Below are 15,908 nucleotides of genomic sequence, written 5' to 3'. Positions count from 1 at the left end.
CTTTGTCCAAGACTCCCTCGCTGGAAGGACTCCCAGCAGCAGGAGGTCAGACTTGTGTCTGTGGTGGCAGCATCCATTTTGTGATGCTGAGGCTCGGGTTATCTTTAACCGGGGTTCACAGTTAGGTACATGCCGTGTCCCTCTAGAAGGGTGGTATGCTACCCCCGTCGCCAGAATTGGCGAGGGGGTAGTATTCCAATTCGTATGACACCTTACTCCACATGTTTTGATAATGCTATGCCAAAGTTAGCAATAACCGCGAGGATTATAATGCACTTAATAGTATATGGTATAGCGTTATCATGGAAACAGCTAAAGGACTTGGTTCCGAAAGCTGCAGACAGGCTCAGCTCATGCCAGAGCACTATCTCACATAATTCCAAGCACTCTGCCTCCAGTATTGTTAAGGCCTGGCATATGAGTGACTTATAGGAGTATATGTGTCCATTTTAGGTTTAGATATAGGTATACTATATCTAAAGCAAAGGGTGACTACACCACCTTGCCCCAGCTGATTGATTAGCCAGTTGTGTCAGATTTGGATGGCCAGTCAGGGGTGGCATAATACATGCTGCAGCCCCTGGTAGGCCCTGGGTGCACCTATGCCCTGGGTACCTAAGGTACACTGTACAGGGGCTGATAAGGTGACTCCGTATCCAATTAGATATGTACCTATAGTACATGGAATCCATTTTACAGAGAGCAGTGGGCATGGGGTCCTGAATAGCAGGCCCCCAGGTCAACTAAGTCGAAAAACCAGCTAAACACCAGGCAAAAAGTTGGGGACAACCATAGTCGGATATCCACCTTCCTACACCCAACACCCATCACAATTGAACATCAAATATCAGGAGGATGATGATGACTATGACCAGGAGCATTATGCAAATGAAGAGTTGTCAATGCCATACCATTCGCCCCATACCAGATCCCCTCGTTCAGAGGACGCAAGTCATTTCCCACCTACTTTAATCCGAGATTTACAAGCTATGCTGGCAGACTATCGCCAGAGATTTCCTTCAGCTCCAGTTACACCTTCTGTGCAGCTTGTCCCAGTTGACATACCAAGGCCTCCTTCACCGCAAGCTTCATTGTCACAAAGGCAGGACACTGGCCGTACACCCCAAGGTGACACGGATACCTCTTCTCAGGATGATGAGGGCAGGGAAGAGGGCGAGTTGCCGGATCATACACCTACGGATCCGTGGGATGATTAGGTCATTCCCATGCCTTCACCTCCTGTTCCACGCCAGTCTTATTCTCCGCCTGAGGATATTGGCGGATTTCATAATCTTATGCACCGTGCTGCTAGTAGATTTGAATTGTCTGTCACAGTTGAGCAGTCTGACTGCTTTTTGCATGACTTTAAAGAGGGGTATGGCAGAGTCACCAGAGCTATCCCTATTATCGATTACATATGGAAGGAGGGCCTCAACATCATGAAAACACCTGCCTCCATTCCGGCAGTCCTTCCAAGAATTGAGAAGAAGCTACGAGCTCCACCTGATACTCAATCTTGCTTAATTTGACACCCTCGACTGTACTCGGTCATATCTCAGGCAGCACAACAGAGGTCCAAGAACCCTTCAACTCCTATTTCGACGCCACCTGACAAGGAAGGCAGTAGACTGGATGCAATTGGGAAGAAGTTCTCTGCTAATGCAGCAGCCTCCATTAAGGCAGCTAATTCACTAGCAATTCTGGCCCGTTATGATACAGATGTGGTCAGATCTGTCTGAGTTCCTTGATCTGATCCCTGAGGATCGTCAACAGGAGGTACGCAGAATCGTACTTGAGGGAGAAAGGGCGGCTTCGGAAATCATTGATTGTGCCCTTGATATTTCCAACACCAACTTTAGGCAATTGGCGGGAGCAGCAGTCCTTCGGCGCCAAGGTTGGCTTAAGGCTACCACCTTCAGACCTGAGGTCCAAACGAAGATCTTGGACATGGCGTACAATGGGGATTCACTTTTTGAAAAACACATCGATGATGCTTTACTGGCAATAAAAACTGATACGGACACTGCCAAATCTCTAGGTACCCTACAATACAAAAGAGGGTCCTTTAGAGGAGCAAGAGGCCGTGGTTACTTTTCCAAAGGGAACTATTCCAACCAGCAAAATCGACAGTACCAGTCCCAGTACAAACAACTCTACTATCAGTCATCCAAAAGACAACCTGCCTCAGGTAGTTTCTCTCCTCAGGGAGGGAAACTGCGCTCAAACAATCAAGGGCGTGATTCCAACAAGCGCCAATGAGCTTTGCCGGACGCCAGTCATTCATCCCCCCTTTCCTGTGGGAGCTGAAATTTCCGCTTTTTACCAACCGTGGCAGAAAATAACTTCGGATCAGGGGGTTCTAGATCTGGTCAGGAATGGACACACTCTGGAGTTTTTACAGAAACCACCAACAGCGCCGCCCAGGGGTCCCCCTCCCCCTGGTCTACACTTACTATTCAAAGAGGCCTTAAAGATGCTACACAAGAATGCGATAGAACGAGTTCCTGCCTCTCAGAAAGGGAAAGGATTTTATTCTCGCTTCTTCCTCGTGGAGAAAAATTCAGGAGAGTGGCGTTCAATATTAGATCTGCACAAAGTCAACAAATATCTGAAGAAACAGTTTTCGCATGGTAACGCTAACAGACATTCTGGAAGACGCATACTTCCACATTCCTATTCACCCAAAACATCGCAAATACTTAAGATTTGCAGTGGCTGGCGTCCACTTTCAATTCAAAGTGCTTCCATTCGGCCTGAAATTGGCGCCAAGAATATTTACCAAATGTTTGGCCCCGGTGGCAGCCATGCTGAGATCACAGGGAATACAAGTTTTCCCATACCTCGACGACTGGCTACTAAAAGGACCAAGAAAATCTACGATGGAGGCGGTCAAGAGTTCCCTCTCCCCATTCTCAAATCTGGGACTGACCCTCAATTCCAGCAAATCTCAGCTTCAACCTCGCCAGGAGTTGACCTTTCTGGGAGCGGTGTTGGACACATGCCAGTGCAAAGCGTTCTTGACTCAGGAGCGGCAAAGCAAACTGTTAAAGCTGGCAAAACAAATATTTGCAAGAAGGTCTTTTTCGGTTCGAACATTTGCTTCCCTTGTAGGGATGTGCTTGTCTGCAATCAGCCTCATCCCTATGGCGAGACTCAGAATGAGGCAGGAGGAATTACTTCGACAGTGGAGGCAAGCCGACTGATCGTTCGATTGCATCAAAGTAACATCCAAGATAAAGCAAGCCCTTCTTTGGTGGTCGAAGGCGCACAATTTGTCACCCGGCCTCACATTTCTCCACGACATACCGGAGTTTATCCTTACAACAAACAGACGCTTCCATGGAAGGCTGGGGAGGTCACCTCCAGGACCTTCAGATTCAAGGGCGATGGTCTCGTCAGTACCGGAAGAAACACAACAGCCTGGAGCTGAGACATTTTTCTATCCCTATAAGCCTTCCTTCCAGGGATTGCGAATTCGTCAGTGCTGGTGCGCACGGGCAATACCACCAGCATGTATTATATAAACAAACAATGGGGAACGAAATCTCTCACCCTGTCGTTGGAAGCTCAAGAAATGTGGGAATGGGCCATACTCCATGGCATATCCCTCAGAGCAGAACATGTACAAGGTATTCAGAACTCTCTAGACGACAACCTCAGCAGGGCTTTCACAGGCTGTCACAAATGGGAACTCTAGCAACAGCAAGTGGAGAGGATCTTTCAAACATGGGGAACACCAACACTGGATCTGTTTGCCACGCAACAGAACAGCAAATGCCTATTTTATGCCAGCAGGTTTCCTCAACCGGGATCAAGGGGAAATGCCCTTTTGATGAGATGGTCCGGGATATTTGCATACGCTTCTCCTCCAATCCCGCTCATACCGAAAGTACTTCAAAAAATGAAGAGCATTGCACTCTCATCCTCATTGCTCCCCGTTGGCCAAGGCAGTATTGGTTTCAGGAACTTCTTCTACTCTCTCAGCAGCTTCCCCTTCGTCTCAAACCGACAGTGTCAATGTTAACAAGAGAAGGGGGCCAGATCCAACATCTGGATCCTCAGTCACTGCACTTGCACGCCTGGCTCCTGACTTCTTAGATTTCAAGGATCTTAACATCTCCCCAGACTGCAGGGCGATCTTATTACAGCCCCGTGCTCAAAGTACCATCAAGACATATCGTTTTAAGTGAAAACGGTTCTGTTCCTGGTGTGAAGAAAATAATGTTCATCCACTCCAAGCTCCACCAGAGGACATGCTACCTTATCTGGTCTCCTTGCCTAGGGCAGGACTGGCTTTCTCGTCCATTAAGGAAAATCTGGCGGCAATATCCAGATTCAGAAAGAGTTCCAACAAACCATCTTTATGTTCATCTTTGATCAAACAATTCCTTAAAGGGCTATTCTGAGCTTTTCCTCCAGTTCGGCCTCCTCCTCCTGAATAGGATCTCAATATTGTTTTGTCCCAACTTCTAAAAAGGCCCTTTGAACCTATTCATAAAGCGGAGCTGAAGTTTCTATCTTGGAAAGTGGCGATTTTACTGGCTCTCACCTCATCCCGCAGAGTCAGTGAGATACAGGCCTTCACGATTGCACACCCTTTCTTGCAAATTTAGAGACTTTGTGACGCTTAGAACCAACCCAAGATTCATCCCAAAGGTGCCGACCCAATTTCACATCAATCAGCCTGTCAAGCTCAAGACTTTTTTCCCGGATCCTAAAACTCCGGCGGAGAAGGTTTTACATTCCCTAGATGTGAAACGGTGTCTAAAGTTTTATCTTCAAAAAACAAAGGACATATGCAAGTCTAATCCGCTTTTTGTTGCTTATGGTCAAGCCACCTTGGGTCAGGCTGCAACAAAGGCAACTATAGCTAGATGGTTGTCATCTACGATTCTCTTCTGTCATGACTAAGCTAACAAACCTTTAGCAAGAAAGGTTAAAGCGCATTCCACCAGAACAATGTCAGCATCGACAGCCCTTTTCGCTGGAGTGACGCTGGAGAACATTTGCCGAGCTGCTACGTGGAAAAGTGTGCACACTTTTACGAAGCACTACTGTCTGCAGTCTGCAAATCTGGATGATACCGCAGTTGGGGAAGCGGTGTTGCAGCATCTTCTTTACTACGGTTAGACTCTTTATAGTCTTTCATCCTTCTTTTGACTGTTTTAAGCATATGTATTGCATTATGATGTTTTACTCTTTTCAAACGCTGTCCTATTCTTTAATGTTCTTTATGAAGGTTTTTTGATGCATATGTTATGTAAACAAATTTGTGCTCTATAACCTTCCAGGTTGTGTGGGGGTGTATACGATTTATTTTGTCTCCCACCTTCCTCTTACGACAGACATGATCTCACTGCTTGCTACTCTGATTCAGGCATGTGAATCTATGAAAGATACCCCAATACTGGATGAGAAAACAAGTTACTTACCTGTAACTATGGTTATCCAGTATTGGTATCTTTTATAGATTCATATGCACCCACCCTCCTCCCCGGCAGGGCAGTTCTGTTTTATGGATACTTATTCCCACTTGTGCTGGGAAAATCTGAGGAGAACTGCCTGAGCTGGGAAGGTTCTAGAGGGTGAGGACAGTTGATTGGCTGAGTCTACTATATCAGGTCTTTTTACATAATGAGGTAGATAGGCTGCTAAGTTTTGGGCCTAACTAGCACTTTAGGCTTTTCCAGCCTACTGCAAGAAAGTTTTTAGGCACTGCTATTGTATATATTTTTACCGTGGGACTCCCGCCTCGACGACGGGGAATGATTCAGGCATGTGAATCTATGAAAGATACCAATACTTGATAACCGTAGTTACAGGTAAGTAACTTGTTTTCATATTCACCTACACCGCATCCTCTGCACCGTGGGCCTTCATCATTTGGTGAGCTGCTTGAGGTCCATTTGGTGAGCTGCTCGAGGTCCTCTTGCGGCTCCTGTGCCTACAGTCCTTGGGTCATCTTGAGGGTCTTCTTTCACTCCAGTGGGCTCCCCTGCCTTTCACTCCAGTGGGCTCCCCTGCCTTTCACTCCAGTGGGCTCCCCTGCTTGCTCTGGGCCTACTCTGACCTACCTGCTCGTGATGAGTCACTTGGACCTTGCTGGTCCCAACAACGCACCTTTTTCACATACTCGTTGGTTGCTATTGCAAAGGCTTGTTGGTGCTCTTGACGGACACCGACCCTCTGGCTCTTGACATCCGACGTGGGACAGCTCGTAAACTGCTCCTGGTCTTCCAATGCATCCCCTGGTCCGCACAGCTGCAACTTCAAGGGCACCGCCAACTCTCCTGCATCTCCTACTTCGGTGGGCATTCGTCTTCTGTGCCTCTTGGTCACGCCTGAGTGGCATAGTCTCTGTCCCCTCTGCTTGCATGTACCTCTCATTTTTAATCTACCTTTGAGTTTCACCGGACTCTTTCACCTTCTTCGCGAGGGGCATCTTCACTGAAGTCCTCCATTCTGGTCTATGGCGGCTTCTGACGTCACTTAGCCCTTATGCACCTTGGTGTAGGTATCCTGGTTCCTGGGGTTTCCATGGTTGGGTGTCTCCAACCTTCCATATTCTACATTGTTTCTTCTGGGTCCTCTGGGAAGTGTCCTTATTTAAAACGGCAGCTGCAACTTACCCGTTGACTTGTATTGAGCATACAGTCGTGTTCCCACTCTGCACATGGCCTCAGTGGTGTTCCTGGCTACTTACCTTGAGTGGTTCCTTGGGTCGCCAACTCTTCTACGTCTTCTGGGTCCAGTCTCGACTTAGGTCGTGGTTCGCATTACACTATTTTAGAATATGGTTTGGTTTCCCTGGGAAACCACTGTGTATTTTTAACATGTTCAATTATCAAAGTATTGTGTGTATTGTGGTTATATCACCGGATAGGCGATATTGCTATGTGTTAGTGAGTGTTTATAATAAATACATATTTTTATAACTACACTTTGTGGTTCTTTTTCACTTAACCTACACCATAAGATTAAGTACTGGTAAAACAAGCTTCTTTACACTCCTTCTGGAATAAGCCTAAAGTCTGCTGTCCACATCAACCACTTAGAGAGCTTTCTAAGTCCGTCTAAGACCACTGAAATCACCTTAAGGATTGTCTGGATTAGTGTAGGGTGCTACACATACATATATATGTGCACCACATAAGCCAACCTCCTATGTGAACCCTCTGATAAGAGTCTCAACAGCTGTGGAACTGGGCCATTTCTGATGAGATTAGCTCCAACTGGACTGACAAAATGATTGGTCGGATACACTCGGTTGGCTGCTTTTGGAGTGTCACAAGTGGGAGCTGCACCAAGACATAGTGAATTACATATTCAGTCGATGGGGCTGACCCATGATAAATCTGTTTGCCACTCTGGACAACAGCAAATGCTGGTGCTTCGGTAGCAGGTTTTGGCTCTGGCTCCCAGGGTCAATGCCCCTTCATTTAGTGGTCCAAAATCATTGCTTAGGCTTTCCCCCCTTTTTCCCTGATCCCCAGGGTACTGAAGAAAACCTGTACAGCAATCTTATTCATTTATTGCCAATTGCATCCATTCCTCTAAAATGCATCCTGAGATATTCCCCAGTCTTCAGACTCCCATCACTTCCCCTGGTTGCTGTACTTGACAGCATGGTACCTGATAACTTTGAGTTTGACTGTTTTGATCTACCACAAGACTGTTGAAACATTTTGGCGCAGGCTTGAGCCGCATCGACCACAAAGACCTACAGAGCCAAGTGGAAACATTTCTGTATTTGGCGTAGGGATAAGGGTCATCATCCTCTTCAAATTACACCTCATCAAATTTTTCCATATTTGTTGTATTTGAACTTTAATATTCTTCAGTCCGAGTCCATCTGGCTGCTATTTCAACACTCAAGGGAATGAAAGTAGTGATCTAGTCTGTTCTCATAGAGGACCATAAAACAGTTTATAAAAGGACTCTTTAGAGTAATCCCACATATGCGACATCCTCCGGTTCCATTGGAACTTCGAACTGTACTCAGTCAGTTAATAATACCTCCTTTTGAAGCAATACTTAAGGCACGTTAGGCATTAGACTGTCTCATAACCTTGACATCGGTCAGGACAGTCAGTAAAATTCAAGCGTTCACATTCAAGGGACCTTTACTTCGATTCACAAAAAATAGGGTACCACCACAAAGAGGTCATGACCAAGCAGGAGATAGCTTGTTGGTTCTCAGTCTGTATTTTTTCTGTCATTCTAAGGCCAAGCGTCCACTCAAAGGAAGAATGAGGGCACATTTCACCTGGAGCATGGCATAGACTGCGGCACTCGATGATGGTGTGCCCTTGAAAGGCATGCAGTGTGCAGCCACTTGGAAAAGCAGGCACACGTTCACGAAGCCTTACTGTCTTGATGTGAATGCAGAAGCTGACATAGCAGTACTGTTGAGCTTGCTTTCCATATTTATTATACACTATATATGTACTGCTTGCAATTCAGATTCAGCATGTGAATATATAAAAGATCCAATGTTGGAGAAGAAATTAGTTAATTGTAACTCTTTCTCCAATGTTGATATATTTTATGCATTCACATGCGACCCTTCCTCATCCCCGGTCCGACGCTCATTTAATATATCTAATTCTCACTGTTGTTGTTTGAAATCTGAGTTATGGTGGTCTGTGGGGGGAGTAGGAGAGCTTATGCTTGCTCTTTATTGGCTGAAGTTTAGGTGCTTTCAAATGAGGTGGATGTGCTAGTAAATGCATGGTGGTGTCACAGGCCTATGGCTGTTTTAACACTGTATACTGATACTTTAATGTACTGGGGATTCCCAGCCTGGCAACATGGAATGATTCAAGCTTGTGAATATATCAAATTTACAAGTAAGTAACTCATTTTAATTCCTTTAAGGCAGTGCAGATAGAGAGGTTACTTCTCTAAGTTGGAACAGTGATTGGTGCAAACTTGCCTAGTGACCAGACTGTAACTGGATATTTTCAAGCTGTTGCATTCATTGGTGTTCAGTGATGCTCCTTAGTTTAAGTGGCTGTTTCATGAGACCCCCTGGTTGGTGTTGTCATGCATTGGAGATTGTGTCATTGGTAATATAAGCTAACATTTTTTCAATACTGTACAGACATGGGGTTCAGTAGTTGCTGAATTATCATTGTTTTATAATTTTTGTCAAATTTCAGATGACATTTTTTTTATATTGTCCTTCCCCAAATCCTCCGGGTTGAAGCCCTGAACCGAATGTTACTAAAGGTCTGTAAAACATGCCATTTGAAGTTTCTAGTGCTTTTTGACATCAGATGAAGGTCTGCTTGTGAGCATTATACTTTGATGCATCATAAAGCTGCCCGACAATAACATAGGAGGATTGCTAAAGACAATACATAAGATGCATCAGAAGAAGCTTAAGGAGTATTTTTTCTCTTCTCTTTGGAAGCATAAGATCAGCTTTCTTGCCTCCGGGAGCCACCTTGAGATGTTAAGTTGCCTTTTGACTTCACAAATTGCCATTTTTGCTGTCAGTTAGCACTCGTCTGCACCCTTTAGAGCCACAGTCATTTAGGTGAAGTCTAAGGTGTTTTCTGCCTCGGAGTGGTGGTGTGCTGGCTTAGACTCTGTCTAGGTCTGTTGCGGTCTTGCCAGTGGCTCCTTTGGAAGTGCACCCAGGAAATGTCAAAATAAACAAGCATTGTGGGGTTGATTTCTATGTTTGTGATGCTGGGGATTGTGCCCGTGGCTCTAGATCTAAATTCAAGGGAGTTGGACTCATGTGACTCGCAGTCAGTCAGTCCAAATAACTTTATTTGGGACATGGCCATAAACGCCATATAAATGCAATATATTAAAACAATAAAAACGTCATGAAGTTAAAATAATATAATATTTAGGATAGAGTGGTCGGTACTCAGGAGCTACGTGTGCCATTATCAAGCAGTAATAAAAGGAACATACAAAAAAGCCAAACTGTACACTGATACGGACTACAAACCTCTTATTTAGCACATAGATTTCTTTTTTACAGCTTATGTGACTCATTTAATAATACAGATTTTGAGCATATAGTCTGCTGAATATCTGTGGGGTCAGGGGATTTGGTAGATAAAGGTGACCATTGAGGAATCTGTCCACAGATTTCCTTTTTGCTCTGATTTGGATGTGTTGGCCTTTGGCGAATCTTACTCTGGGAATGAACTGTGTTTTTTGCAATTTTCACCCCGAGTGGGCTGGGTATGCTCAGACTTGCGTCCCAGGCACTCCACATCACTGGAGTCAAGCTATCCAGGCTGAAGAAGGCTGATAGCCAGAAACCGGTCCTTGGATGCTTGATTCCGGTCTAGGAAAGACATGGCTTGGTAGTTCGGGCTGGACTGTTCCCATGAGGCACAGGGTCAAGGCTGATTTGCATATAGCCATTGTCTGACCTAGGGTGGTGTGTAGTGCAAAAAAACGATGGATTTAGGCCCAGATCTTTGTACTGGGGTGAATGTAAGGCATTGTTCTGCATTCTGTCCATCAACTGTGTTTTTTGCAATGAAGAGGATGATGCCAGTTGGGGAAAAATGTTGTTGCCTCTTAAGTATTCTGATTAAGGATTGTTTGATATACAGAATGCCAGAGGTTTTGATAATTCATCCAAGTTGAAGTGTTGGATGTCAGGGGGCCATCTGTCTGCAGTGTAATCCACTTTCTTTGTAGTAAGAATGAAGGCTGCAGAGACTTTAGGTATTCCGTTCTGTTCTGATCAACACAATTATCTATAATGCAATTTTGTCAAAAAATGGTCTATGGAACTAATTGTGTCTTCCAATGAGACTTTGAATGATGCAATAAAATCAGTTTATGGAAAACCTCAGACTATTACTTTTATGGCAAGACTTGTACTAAAGAAGCATAGACCGGCTTCTTCAGATCAATCATTTTTGTCATGCCATCCAGCTACTGAAAGTGAAGTAGTTAAGGGATCATCATTTAAACTGTCAGACTGCTTACTTCCTAAAACTGGATCTGAAATGGTAGTTGGAAATAACTTTCTAGTTAGAAATATCTTTACTTATTTCTGATAGGGGAATTGACCGTTTACCTATTTATTCATGGATATTAATGAATATCCCTTGCTGAGAGCAAGGATTATAAGTAAGTAACCTTTCCGTCTCCAGTGAGGTATCCTTCACAGTCATTAAGCATTTCTTTCAAACCCCTCAACCCGTCTTTGGAGGGTTACATCTACCGTCTCTGAGCAGAAATTAGTCCCACTCGCCTAAAACAACAGTTTGTAGAGATAGTCACCCTTACCTCTGGGGATTCAAGATATTTCTCATGAAGTATTTTGTGAAAAGGCTTTTGAGGGGGAAAAAAGTGTTAATTTGTTGGAAAGAAATCAATATTGAGCGTACTTGGACATTGTACTGACGGCCGCACTAGTTGGAGGGCTGGACACTTTGAACCTGTCTGATGTCGCACGTGCACTGCAATCCGCCACTCTGGACGAGGAATGTGAGCACACTTGTAAACTGTACGATGTTCCTTTTGCTAATAAAAATGAGAAATACAAAAATAAAAATTGTTGGAAAGAAAATGAAATACAGATATCTTTTCAATGTCCGGTATGGAAGCTGTATTTATTCTAAAGGTTTTGAATATGTGACTAATATAATCGCTGGAGACCTAATGTTCTAGATGAGTATTTTTTATTGCTTACTGGAGATCACAGGAAGTAAATAAGCGAGCAGGGATTACCACTTTTATTGTTTCACCTTGGCTGCAGCTTACCTTTATATTTATTATCCCAAACGTTGCAGAGATGTCCTGGATTTGGACTGAGTCCTTTGAGGCCATAAATAAAGGGGATCTTTCTTCTGTGGAGGGATCTAGTCCTGTGCACACGCCCCTATAGAACTATGATAGAGCTCCCTTGATTTGTAATTGGGGGAATTGGAAAACTGTTGCTAATTTTAGCGAGCTCTTTTGACTCCTAGCTTTCTTTGTCACTTGCAGATTCGTCAGTTTGCAGCTGTGCTGGTGAGGAGACGCTTGACAAAAACCTGGAAGAAGTTAAACCCAGAGCTTCGGGAGAAGTAAGAGGCACCCTTCCCCATTTCAACTCTCCACCCTTATCCTGCCTAACTCTTTGTCAGAACCCCTTTCAGAGGGGCATGGGGCAAGTAGGATCTACTGGGCCTAACCATGGAGATTGAGTCCGTTTACTCCTGGAGTCCATGGACATAGCTTATTATGGGTCCTGAGCATCCGGACCAAGTATCCATTCAGCACTTGACTCGCAGTATTAGTTTGGGTTGAGCAGTCCTAGATTTCTCGGGAGTGGGGGAGGTAGAAACCGTAGGATGAACACAGGCTCACAACTCCAAATACGTTCAGCAGCAGCAAAAAATGATTGTCCTGTCAAATACATGCTTTTAAAAAGGAGTATTGATATAAAAACACAGTGAAATGCAGCATACACAAGCAATGCACACAGACCTCTGAGGTAAGGGCTCTAGTGTTCAATAGGCATGTCTTTTGCCCTCCTTCCCTCTCACCAGCAGTAGGGGTTATTCTCCATTCACTATAGGAGACATTCAGGTTATCCCCAGCAGTAGTCAGAGTCTCAAGAGTCCTACTCTGACTCTTTTCAAATTCCAAGGTTTCCCAGCATCTGAAGCCCTATGTGGCAGAGAATGTTCCCCGGGGCCTTCCGACCCTATGTTCAGTTTTATCTGCTTCTGCAGGGTTTTTCACAACCAGAGCCTCTGGGAGCGTTTCACTAACATAGGGCTGCTGCGACTGCTGTTATATAGCACTCATAGCTACATGGTATAATATAAAAAGAGACAAATAAGGATAGTTTGATATTTTGGAAATGGAGTCTGTGCCTAATACGAAAATATTCTCTGATTGCACGTTTTCTATAATGAACCAAATATGTGTTGAGTGCTGATCATCTTTTTTTTATTGCTTTGTGAGAATTTGTTCTCGTTTGGGGAGTTAATAGGCTGACTCCCGGGTTGGATCGTTGCGCCACCAAATTTTCATTACTTTGCAAAGAGTGATAAGTAAGATTTATTTGTCTCAGCCTCATCTTTGTGAATCATCAGCACTCGTAGCTCGGCACAGGGAAACCTTTCTTTGGATAGTAACTTGCCTTCTGAGTGAAAATATTGCACTCTGACAACTTTCCTGGACTCAACAGATTCTGCGCAATTTTGAGCGTAGGGTCCTGGTCACAAATGTTACATAGCGGGGGTAATAAAATGTGGGGTACCAACTCACCCAAGCAAGCTTTTTCAGCTGTTGTGCCTTGTTCTGTAAGTAGCCAACTGACCCTTAGAGTCAATTGCTTTGGCTGGGTTCATGAACAACTTCTCCACTAGCAGGACACAGCAGGCACAGTCCTTTCTCCTTTGCTTGCCACCAGGTTCCGCAGGTATGGGCCATGCCGGGGCAGCCTTTCTTCGACGGGTCCTTGGTGCAGCAGGGTAGTCCTTCGGTCCTCGTCTCCAGTCTGTCAAGATCTGAGGTCTGGGTGTCATGGGTGCCCTTTTTTTAGATCTTGATTAGAATGTGTATGCGCTGTTGCCCCAGTATTGGAACTTTCATAGATTCCCATGCTTTTGTATCATTCCCCGTCGTCTGAATGGGAGTCTCGGTAATAAAATAAAATTGCAGTAGGTACAAAAGAGAAAGAAAAAAGGCCATTCCCTTTTGTATCATATCCGCCTCTTTTTATAAAAGAGACCAAACTTAGGCACCAGCCAATCAGAAGAGCCTCTCCCCTTAGAACCCTCCTGAAGGAACCCAGAGCCTCAGATTTTCTACCGTACGTTGTGCTTAGGGAGTCTCCTTTGAGCTCTGCTCACGCTCTACTCTTTCAGTAGTTTTTTCTTCAGGATTTCTCTTAAAATTGTTGGCTGTTATTTCCAGGATGTCAGATAAGGTAAAGAAGGCCCTTTTCAAGCCATGCTCCACCTGTGGCAAGAAAAGGCTATTTGTTGAGGATAAGCATAAGGATTGCATGTACTGATTCTATCCTGATCATAAGGCTGCGGACTGCAAGGTTCGAGGCATGTGGGCTGCTGAATTCATATATGTGCATAGACCGCCACCTAGTGTTGGGTCCGGATGATTGCACATTGTTGTCCTGGAAGAGTCTTCGAAGTATCACGAGATAGGTGGCTCCTCCCCTGGACTACAGTGCGCATGGGCATCGCCTCCATCCCCAGATTGTTTTTTTCCGCCATTGGGTTCGGATGTGTTTCGGTTCCCTCTGTCGGAACCGATAGTTGTTCAACTTCTACTCGAGACCAAAAGGTCTTTAGGCTGGGCGTCGGTATAGTTGCGTACGGGTTTCTTTCTGACTCTCAGCTCCTATCTCTTGCTGCCCTTCCACGTGCCTTCGGCGCGGACGGGCCTACACTACACCCTTTGCTATGGAGCGGACTCCATTCAAAAAGTGTCCGCTGTGTCACTCCAAATATTCACACCTCGACGTGCACCCTGTGTGCAATACCTGCTTGTCGCCGGATCACCGCGAAGACACCTGCATGGCGTGTTCGAAGTTCCGAAGCAAGAAGACTTTAAAGATTCGCCGGGCCAATCGGCTCCAGGCTCAATTATCGGCTTCGGCGCCCCCACCAGATGACATTTTCCAGGAATCTGTCGAGGGAGAAGACGACGTGCGAGAGTCGGACTCTGGCCCCGCGTCCGAGGAGAACTATGACGCGGGTGAGGCGGACTTTGACGAAGTCTCCGACGAGGTAGGGGACGACGATCAAGCTTGTGCCACGATGGGAGATAGCTCAGAGGAGGAGCATCCCCAATCAGACTCAGGGGTTATTCCCCTTCATACGGCCCAGGTCGAGGGATCGCCTTCGGGCCTTACCCAAGATCTACCTATGAGTCCTACGTCCCCGCCTCCGGGCCCGGTCACGGACATTTCTAAGCCATCACTTATGTTGAAGAAAACGAAAGTGAAGCCAACTGGTCACGCACCCTCGGATGCGAAACCGAAACTGAAAGTTGCGTTGGTAAAGAAGGTTCTGGAGGCGTCAACTTCCAAGAAAACCAAAATGGCCGACTTGAAGAGCCACGCCAAAATGGCCGACCCGAAGCCCTCGGGGTCGACGCCAAAGGCCTCCGACGCGACCGCGTCGGCGCCGAAAGGGGTCGGGGACCCGAAGATGGTTTCGAAGAAGCGTCAGGGCGACGACGCGCCTAGGCATGGGGCGTCGGCCCCGAAGAAGAAGCCTACCGGCGATCAGGCTCTCGAAGATGAGGGGTCGCTCGAGCAGGTGCAACCCTCGGCAACCTTTACGAAGAAAGTGGGGGAATCCTTACAGCGGATCCGAAAGCCCACGGTGGTTCCCGCTCAGGACACTGTAGTGCCTACGCTCCCGCCTAAGCCTACTAAAGAGCAAACGCCTATTCGTTTCACCCTTCCACCCAAGTCGGCGCCGAAGGCCTTCGCGCCGAAACAGGGCGGACATTCTGGGGAGGTATTAACGCCGAAAGCTGCCTTGGTGGTGTCGAAGCTTCGGCTCCAACCGCTTGCGGTAGAAGAACGTCGTGAGGTCATCATCGACGCCAACACCGGGAAACTGTCGCTCCTCAAACGGAAAATCACGTCGGAGCCGGCGTTGGAACCTTTTAAGATCCCGCTCAAAAACAAGAAGTACTCTGCGGACTCTTCGGCTCTAGTGGAACCGGTGTCCCCACAGGCCTTGGAACACTCGCCGACGCATTCCCCCGCGGCCGATGAGGAAGATGCAGAGTACACCTATCCTGCGTACTCGGATCCGGAGGAGGAGCATGTGCCTTGGGCCGCAGGAGGCGACACAGAAGACCCGCAGCCGGGTCAGGACGCTCAACTTTTCGCCGCCAAGACGTCCCCGACAGAGGACTCGGCGGCCTTCAATGCTTTAATAGAGAGAGCTGCG

The 15,908-nt window shown here is 46.1% G+C and overlaps 1 protein-coding gene across 1 annotated transcript in view; it reads left to right on the top strand.

Annotated features, from left to right (window-relative positions):
- IPO4 (importin 4) overlaps nucleotides 1-15,908 on the top strand; it is a 2,281,504-nt gene that overhangs the window by 207,565 nt on the left and 2,058,031 nt on the right. The window contains exon 3 of the mRNA XM_086923725.1: nucleotides 11,974-12,053. Within this exon, the coding sequence (XP_086779851.1) occupies nucleotides 11,974-12,053 (80 nt within the window). The remainder of the gene's footprint in view (nucleotides 1-11,973; nucleotides 12,054-15,908) is intronic.

The sequence above is a fragment of the Lissotriton vulgaris genome, chromosome 5, assembly GCF_964263255.1.
Source record: "Lissotriton vulgaris chromosome 5, aLisVul1.2, whole genome shotgun sequence".
Classification (NCBI taxonomy): Eukaryota; Metazoa; Chordata; class Amphibia; order Caudata; family Salamandridae; genus Lissotriton; species Lissotriton vulgaris.
The sequence above is the reverse complement of the archived record's forward strand: the minus strand, read 5'-3'. Positions and strand labels throughout refer to the sequence as shown.